At 44.7% G+C, this 9,536-nt stretch overlaps 1 protein-coding gene across 1 annotated transcript in view; it reads right to left on the bottom strand.

The window, feature by feature from the left end:
* Positions 1 to 8,392, bottom strand: part of iqub (IQ motif and ubiquitin domain containing) — a 34,005-nt gene extending 25,613 nt beyond the window's left edge. The window contains exons 1-5 of the mRNA XM_033037629.1: positions 8,111 to 8,392; positions 5,759 to 5,997; positions 4,108 to 4,248; positions 2,978 to 3,115; positions 357 to 494 (exon numbers count right to left, since the gene is read on the bottom strand). Of these exons, the coding sequence (XP_032893520.1) occupies positions 357 to 494; positions 2,978 to 3,115; positions 4,108 to 4,248; positions 5,759 to 5,993 (652 nt within the window). The 5' untranslated portion in view covers positions 5,994 to 5,997; positions 8,111 to 8,392. The remainder of the gene's footprint in view (positions 1 to 356; positions 495 to 2,977; positions 3,116 to 4,107; positions 4,249 to 5,758; positions 5,998 to 8,110) is intronic.
* Positions 8,393 to 9,536: the final 1,144 nt, after the last annotated feature.

Consider the following 9,536-nt stretch of genomic DNA (forward strand, 5'->3'; position numbering starts at 1 on the left):
TCAAGACCCTTCTTCAGACTAGAAACGTCACCTATTTATTTTCTACAGAGATGCTGCCTGACCCGCTGAGATACTCCAGCATTTTGTGTGTATCTTCGGTGTGAACCAGCATCTGCGGTTCCTTCCTATTCGCTACCTGTCCAAGGTAGGCCAGAGTGATTGACAAAAGGAGTATTAAAGTGACAGGCAACTGAATCGTCTGTGTTACCCTTGGCAAACTGACGTGTATTGTAAAGTGGTCACCAGCTGTTTTCCACTGCACTAAGTCTCATCTACAGACCACACTCACGTCATATCAAGGGTCCGATGTCCTTCAACAAAACATCAGGAATCAAAATAAATATCATCAGCGATACCTGGCTGGGCGACCTCCGTGTGATCTGGCGTAACAATTTGCTCTGTTTCCACTGGTTCATCTGCTGTCACTTCCTCTTGTGCCGTCACCTCTTCAGTTGGACCTTCCTTATCGTGGTCTGAACTTTCAGCATCTTCAACTCCAACAAATTAATTTGAGTAAAATTAGTTTCTGCTATAAATAGTTCAGGTACTACATTTCTGAAAGACACTGAACAATGTAACCTAATGACATAATGTCAAAATAATTGATTACAATGCTAGCAGATGCATATATTGTCACAGAAACAAACACTATTGAGTTGGTGGATACCAACATGCGCCTCCATATTTTTTCACAATGATCGGCTGATTTTAGTCGCATTGCTGGAGGAAGACAAATAACCTTTCCATGAAAATATAGAAAAACAACCAACAAACAAACTCTGGATAAGAATGCGTGTCAAACTCGGGTCAAGACCCTTCTTCAGATTGAGTCTGGGGAGTTGGAGTCACAAAGATAAGGAAGTGTAGAGATCAAAAGAGATAAAGATCAAGGAAAATGTAGACTAGATCATTGGTAGCTAGGATCTATTCTACATTTAAGCAATCATTGATAAAATACAACAAACTATTTCCTGGTCTCATCAAATTGTAACTCTTCTATTTCTCTATTTTCTCTGCTTGATGGACCACTGTTTTTCAGGAAATACATAATTTATGGTTGAACACAAGTAAGTGTAGCAGAGCTGAACAACAGATCCCTATAGAAGTCAAAGCAGCAAGAAAGCAAACTGAATTCTTGCTTTATGTGCTCGAGTCAGAGAACATAAACATGAAGGTCATGGTAGAATTGTGTAAAAGATTGTCCCAGTCACTGCTAGAGCACTGCATGCAGTTCTGGTCAACACATTACAGGAAAGATGTTATAGCATTAGACAAGGTTCAGAGGAGAATCACACATATGCTGTCAGAGTTGGAGAAGCTGAGTTATGAGAACGTGGCTGAGGTTTAAGTTGATTTCGTTGGAACAGAATAGGCTGAGAGGTGATTTAATCAGGGTGCAAAGAATGAGATTTGGAGATGATGATTTGAAAAAGAAATTCCCTTAGTAGAGAATTCAATAACAGGGGGATGCATTTTATTGAGTAGGCAGAATGTTTAAAGGGGAATAGAGGGAGAAAAAAAATATCCACAGTTTGGTGTAGTCTGAAACACTGCCTGAAAGGTGGGAGATACAGAAAGCCTCACCATATTTAAACACTTACAAACCTACAGACTACGAGCGAAAAGCTGGATTAATTCATTCATTTTCCATTAATTCATTCCAGCATTTTGTGTCTATCTTCATTTGTGTATCCTTCCTACTCACTACCTGTCCAAGCTAGGTCAGAGTGAGAGAGAACAGGAGAATTAAAGTGACATGCAACTGGATTGTCTGTGTTACCCTTGCAAACTGACGTGTATTGTAAGAAAGAACTGCAGATGCTGGAAAAAGCTAAGGTAGACAAAATTGCTAGAGAAACTGAGCGGGTGAGGCAGCATCTATGGAGCGAAGGAATAGAGGACATTTCGGGTCGAGACCCTTCTTCAGACTGATGTGGGGGTGGGGGGTGGTCGGGAAGAAGAAAGGAAGAGGCGGAGACAGTGGGCTGTGGGAGAGCTGGGAAGGGGTGGGGAAGGAGGGAGAAAGCAAGGACTACCTGACATTGGAGAAGTCAATGTTCATATCGCTGGGGTGTAAACTACCCAAGCGAAATATGAGGTGCTGATTCACCAATTTGCGGTGGGACTCACTCTGGCCATCGATGAGGCCCAGACGGATTCGGATTGGGAGGGGGAGTTGAAGTGCTGAACCACCGGGAGTTCAGGTTGGTTAATGCGAACTGAGCGGAGGTGTTGGGCGAAGCAATCGCCAAGCCTAGGCTTGGTCTCACCGATGTAGAGCAGTTGACACCTGAAACAGCGGATGCAATAGATGAGGTTGGAGGAGGTGCAGGTAAACATCTGCCTTACCTGGAAAGACTGCTTGGGTCCTTGAATGGAGTCGAGGGAGGAGGTAAAGTGACAAGTGTAGCATTTCCTGTGGTTGCAAGGGAAAGTACCAGGGGAGGGGGCGGTTTGGGTGGGAAGGAACGAATTGACCAGGGAATTACGGAGGGAGCTGTCTCTGCAGAAAGCCAAAAGGGGAGGAGATGGGAAGATGTGGCCAGTGGTGGGATCCCGTTGGAGGTGGCGAAAATGTCGGAGGATTATCTGTTGTATGTGACGGCTGGTAGGGTGGAAGGTGAGGACAAGGGGGACTCTGTCCTTGTTACGAGTGGGGGGTTGGGGAGTGATAGTGGAGCTTCGGGATATAGACGAGACCCTGGTGAGAGCCTCATCTATATCGTTGAAGAGGGGAACCCCCGTTCCTTAAAGAATGAGGACTTCTCCAATGCCCTGGTTTGGAACACCTCATCCTGGGTGCAGATGCGGCGTGGATGGAGGAATTGGGAGTAGGAGATAGAGTCCTATTGTAAAGTGATCACCAGCTGTTGTCCACTGCACTAAGTCTCTTCTACAGACCACACTCACATCATATCAAGGGTCCGATGTACTTCAACAAAACATCAGGAATCAAAATAGATATCATCAGCGATACCTGGCTGGGCGACCTCAGTGTGATCTGGCGTAACAATTTGCTCTGTTTCCACTGGTTCATCTGCTGTCACTTCCTCTTGTGTCGTCACCTCTTCAGTTGGACCTTCCTTATCATGGTCTGAACTTTCAGCATCATCGACTACAACAAATTAATTTGAGTAAAATTAGTTTCTGGTATAAATAGTTCAGGCACTACCTTGTCGCTGCTTGATGGACCACTGTTTTTCAGGAAATAAATAATTTATGGTTGAACACAAGTAAGTGTAGCAGAGCTGAACAACAGATCCCTATAGAAGCCAAAGCAGCAAGAAAGCAAACTGAATACTTGCTTTATGTGCTCGAGTCAGAGAACATAAACATGAAGGTCACGGTAGAATTGTGTAAAAGATTGGCCCAGTCACTGCTACAGCACTGCATGCAGTTCTGGTCACCACATTACAGGAAAGATGTGACAGCATTAGACAAGGTTCAGAGGAGAATCACACAGATCCTGTCAGAGTTGGAGAAGCTGAGTTATTGGAACCGGGCTGAGGTTTAAGTTGATTTCACTGGAACAGAATAGGCTGAGAGATGATTTAATCAGGGCGCATAGAATGAGATTTGAAGATGATGATTTGAAAAAGAAATTCCCTTAGTAGAGAATTCAATAACTGGGGGATGTATTTTATTGAGTAGAAAGAATGTTTAAAAGGGAATAGAGGGGAAAATAATATCCACAGTTTGGTGTAGTCTGAAACACTGCCTGAAAGGTGGGAGATACAGAAAGCCTCACCACATTTAAACACTTACAAAGCTACAGACTATGAACGAAAAGCTGGATTCATTCATTCATTTTGTATTCTTTCATTCCAGCATTTTGTGTTTATCTTCAGTGTAAAGCAGCATCTGCGGTTCCTTCCTACTCACTACCTGTCCAAGGTAGGTCAGAGTGAAAGATAAAAGGAGAATTAAAGTGATATGCGATAAAGGGATCGTTTGTGTTACCCTTGCAAACTGACATGCATTGTAAAATGGTCACCAGCTGTTTTCCACTGCACTAAGTCTCTTCTACAGACCACACCCACATCATATCAAGGGTCCGATATACTGCAACAAAACATCAGGAATCAAAATAGATATCATCAGCGATACCTGGCTGGGCGACCTCAGTGTGATCTGGCGTAACAATTTTCTCTGTTTCCACTGGTTCATCTGCTGTCACTTCCTCTTGTGCCGTGATCTCTTCAGTTGGACCTTCCTTATCGTGGTCTGAACCTTCAGCATCTTCAACTCCAACAAATTAATTTGAGTAAAATTAGTTTCTGCTATAAATAGTTCAGGTACTACATTTCTGAAAGACACTGAACAATGTAACCTAATGATATAATGTCAAAATAATTGATGGCAATGCCAGCAGATGTATACACTGTCACTGAAACAAACACTATTGAGTTGGTGTATACCAACGTGCGCCTCCGTATCTTTTCACAATGATTGGCTGATTTCAGTCGCATTGCTGGAGGAAGACAAAGAACCTTTCCATGAAGATATGTAAAAACAACCAACAAACAAACTCTGGATAGAAGGAATGGGTGACGTCTCGGGTCGAGACCCTTCTTCAGATTGAGTCTGGGGAGTCACCACATTTAAACACTTACAAAACTACAGACTAAGAGCGAAAAGCTGGATCCATTCATTCACTTAGCATAAACAGCAAATATTATTTTTGGCTTCTGTGGTATAAATTTCAGTAATTCTATAAACATTCTATCAAAAGAATCTCAAAATTGTTTTTTTGGACAGGTACATGGATAGGAAATGTTTAGATGGATGTCGGCCAAACAAGGGCTGGTGGGACTAGTGTAGTTGGGGCATTTTGGTTGACACAGACAAATTGGCCCAAGTGCCTGTTGTCCCGCTGAATGTACGATCAGCAATTTGGTGTGAAATTTGATACAGTTCCTACCCGTGGGACAGAAATATATTATAAAAAACAACTAAAATAAGTATGCAGGTTTCAGAAATGGAGGATAGGTTCCAGATTCAGGGAAGGTTTCTCACCAGCTGTTATCAGGGAACTTAAGAATCCTATCCCCAACTGGAAAGCTGTCTGGACCTACCAGTGGAGACCCTCGGGCTATCTTTAATCGGTCTTTTCTGGTCTTTATCTTGCACTAAACGTTATTCCCTTTATCCTGTATTGTACAGTACATCGAAGACGTCTAGATTGCAATTGCAGGGCGGCACAGTGGTGCAGCGGTTGAGTTGCTGCCGACTAAGGATGTTGTCTGTATGGAGTTTGTGCGTTCTCTCCGTGACCTACTTGGGTTTTCTCCGGGTGCTCCGGTTTCCACCCACACTCCAAAGGTGTACAGGTTTGTAGGTTAATTTGCTTGGTATATTTGTAGAAATTGTCCCTAGTGTGTGTAGGATAGTGTTAGTAGGCGGGGATCGCTGGGCGGTGTGAACTCCGTGGGCCGAAGGGCCTGTTTCCACTATGTATCTCTGAACTAAACAAAACTAATCATGTATAGTCTTTCTGCTGACTTGATAGCACACAACAAAAAAGTTTTACACTATACCTCGAAACTAAACTAAAAAGAAACCAAACTTGCTGTGTAATTTTATTACAACTTACAGGTCCCTTCTGACATGTTCAAGATATTTTCCCTGTTACGATCTCACTTTGACAGAATGAATTAATTCTGCACAGCAAAAATGGTATGTTATTATCCTCCTAGACAAGTTGGTAAATATTCATCCAAGTGGTAAGTAAAAATAAAACCTTTGAAGTTTGATTCACCTGCAGGTAACTCAGTTGCACTATGGACAGTGGTGGATGTATCAACTATTCCATCTGCAGGTTCTTCAGAGGGACCTTCTTCTGACACTTCTCCAGTAGGTGCGGGCAGCTCGGAAGGATCTTCCACTGTCTCAGGTTCACCGCTTTGTTCTTGTGGGACCTGGGTAGGATCTTCTTCCTCCAGCGCATCGCTTTGCTCCTGGGGTTCCTGTGTAGGATTTTCATTTTCTGCCATTTCTCTACATCAAATAGAAAGGTTAAGTACTTATGACAACTAGTCCAAGAAATGAGAGCAGCCTGGTTACTTAAATCTATGCATTGCCTTTCAGTAAGTTTGTAATCTTTCTAATGGCACAGTATATTTTAAACATGGATTGCAGCAATAATTGCACCAATCCAAAATGGCTCATCATATATTTCCACTGGAATAAAATTCTGAAAGATATGTGACAGGATATTAATCTTCTTCCTTACTATTCTTTAACAATGATTAATTTTCAAAGTACTGCACTGAAGTAATGAATTGACTTCAGTAAATGTCCTGAGTTTGAAAAATAAGATACATAAATGCAAATGTTCTAATATCTTATTTGCTGTTCCCTTCTGAAACTAAAGGGATAGTATTATTATTTAGTGGTGTCACTTCGATTTATAGTGTCCTTTTGTCAATGGTACAGGAAGCATTTGAAATATGGAATTATGGGAGAGTCTCAGACTAGAGGTCAGAGCCGCTGAATTAAAGGATGTTCTTTTATGAAGGAGATAAGGAGAAATATCTTTCGTCAGCGAGTGGTGAACGTGGAATTTTTTGCCACAGAAGGCTGTGGAGGCCAAGTCGGTGGATATTTTTAAGGCAGAGATAGATAGATTTTTGATTTGTACAGGTTATTGGGAGAAGGCAGGAGAATGGGGTTAGGAGGGAGAGACAGATCAGCCATGATTGAATGATGGAGTAGTCTTGATGGGCCAAATGTCCTAATTCTACTCCTATCCCTTATAAAGAACTGACCAACCAACATGCCTACTGCTTGTACAAGGATGTTTTAGTTTTGTTTTTTAGTTTAGTTTAGTTTAGAGATACAGTGTGGGAACAGGCCCATCAGCCCACCGTGTCCGCACCAACGAGCGATCCACGCACATTAACACTACCCCACACACACTAGGGACAATTTTACATGTATACATTTATGCCAAGCCAATTAACCCACAAACTTGTACATCTTTGGCGTGTGGGAGGAAACCAAAGATCCGGGAGAAAACCCACGCAGTCATGGGGAGAACGTACAAACTCCATACAGGCATAGTCGGGATCGAACGTGGGTCTCTGGCACTGTAAGGCAGTAGCTCTGCTGCTACGCCACCCAAGAGTTGTTCTAAAATGTTACCTTTAAAATTCGCCATATAACTGCCCCAAAATTGGACACCTCTTAATTTTTCAAAGATTAGGGAAGATACCTCTGAATTCAGGGAAGGACAGTAACTAGAAAGCCCCAAAATTTAAACAATGTCCTTGGATCACATAGAAAGAAGGCTGCTCTTATGCTGAGCTTCCTGCCCACCTTCCCAGTGATGGGATTTCCACGAGATGAGCAAGTATTGCTCTGAGAAGGACCATTGGTGAAATTAGAAGAGTGGAGCAGAGTATGAAGGGGAGAAGGATATCTTTAATTTTGTTTTAGGGGAAAGGTGGGTGCAGATGTGGCATCAGGTTGTTGGTCGGGCCTAATGAGGACAGGACAGGTCAGGGGTACTGCTGATACAAATACAGGCAACCAGACTGCAGCATTGAGGCTCCCTGTAAATCTGCCATCTCATGGCAGGATATCCACTTCCATCTGCTGCCCCCCACCACTTCCCCCCCCCCCCCCCCCCACCACTTCCAACCCCCCCTTTCTTCTTCCCCTCCCATCCTCCTTTTCCCCCTCCACTCCTGCCCCAGCCACCCTCTCCGTAAACCTCCCCTCCATTCCACTCCCCTTCCTCCTTCACCATCTCCCCTCCATCCCTTCCTCAACCCAACTCCTCCACCCTCCCCTCTCCTAAACCCACTCCCCACCCCCTCCCTCCCTCCCTTCCCACCTCCGATCCTCCCTCACCCCTACTTCTCCACCCTCACCCCTACTCCTCCTCCCTCACCTCTACCCCTCCGCCTCCTCCTTCACCCCTCCTCCTCCTCCCTCTATCTCTCACATCCCTCCTTCCCCGCCGCTGAACCCCGGAACCCACCCAAACCTCGGGACAATAAACAAGCGAAGGCACAAGCTTGCGCCCGAGCTGCAGAGGTTTAATAAGGAGATACTGGGAACACTTTGTGCACCGGCCCCGGGGGTGTGACTGCCCTCCTGCTCCTACCTGCTGCTCCAGCTCCCGGCCTCCTGTCAACAGGCTGTTGTCGGCGACACCATGGCAACCGCCTGGTCCCAGAGCCGAGCATGCGCAGGTACGATCGCGTCTTCTTGGTACTGAGCATGCGCCCTGCCAGCAAGTTTTTCGTGGTCTGATACTGAGCATGCGCTATGCCAGCAGTTGTTCATAGCCTGGTACTGAGCATGTGCCATGCCAGCAGGTGTTCACGGCCTGGTACTGAGCATGCGCCATGCCAGTAGATGTTCATGGCCTGGTACTGAGCATGCGCCATGCCAGCAGGTGTTCACGGCCTGGTACCGAGCATGCGCCATGCCAGTAGATGTTCATGGTCTGGTACTGAAAATGCGCTATGCTGGTAGATGGTCATGTTCTGATTAGGAAGGAACTGCAGATGCTGGTTTACACTGAAGATAGATACAAAATGCTGAAGCAACTGAGCAGGTCAGGCGGCATCTCTGGAGAGATGGAATAGGTGAAGTTTCGGGTCGAGACCCTTCTTCAGACTGAAAGTCAGGGGAGAGGGAGTCTACAGATATGGAAAGGTGAGGTGTGCATACCACAGATCAAAGCAGATAGTGATAAGGAAATGTACAATGGTTCATTGTTAGCTGAGGGGAAGGTTACAAGGTTCACAATCTGTAAAATTAATCAGGACAGTCAAACTAGTCAGAGAAATTGGGTGGTGGAGGGACAGAGAGAGAGGGAAAGCAAGAGGGTTGGTCTTGATAAGGTTCTGCATGGTAGGCTGTTCTGAAAGGTTACATCACATGAAAAATCCAGGGGGAACTGGCTATGGATACAGAGCACAAAGTGCCAGAGTAATTCAGCGGGTCAGGTCGCAGCGATGGAGAAAATGGATAGGCAACCTTTTGGGTTAGGACCCTTCTTCAGACTGGATGCAGAATTGGTTTCATGGGAGGAAGCTACAGAAACAAAGCTTTTGGCATGCTGGCCTTCATCGCTCTCCACACATGGGTGATTTACAGAAGTTAATCAGCCTACGAATCCACGCGTCTTTGGGATGTGGATGGAGACCAGGGTACCTGGAGGAAACCCACATGGTCACAGGGAGAATGTGCAAACTCCACAGGGACTACACCCAAGGTCACGAGCGAACCCGAGTCTCCTATGCTGTGATGCAGAGCACTACCAGCTGTGCCAATGCACCTCTGCCAATTCTTAGGAAGATTTCCATTTAGCAGGATTGGGTGTCTTTGCAAAGAGTAACAATAGTAACTGACAAGGCAACAACTCACAGAAACGATTATCTAGATAAAAACACCAGGGAACCCTTCCTAAGCCAATGAGATCCAATAGGTTTGAGGGGGTGAGGGGGAAATAGTCAGAATGAAGGGAAAACGCTTGTTCATGATAAAAGGTTAGTGATAAAAATATAGCATCTAAAATTCAA

Source organism: Amblyraja radiata, chromosome 19 (genome assembly GCF_010909765.2).
Source record: "Amblyraja radiata isolate CabotCenter1 chromosome 19, sAmbRad1.1.pri, whole genome shotgun sequence".
In the NCBI taxonomy this organism is placed as follows: domain Eukaryota; kingdom Metazoa; phylum Chordata; class Chondrichthyes; order Rajiformes; family Rajidae; genus Amblyraja; species Amblyraja radiata.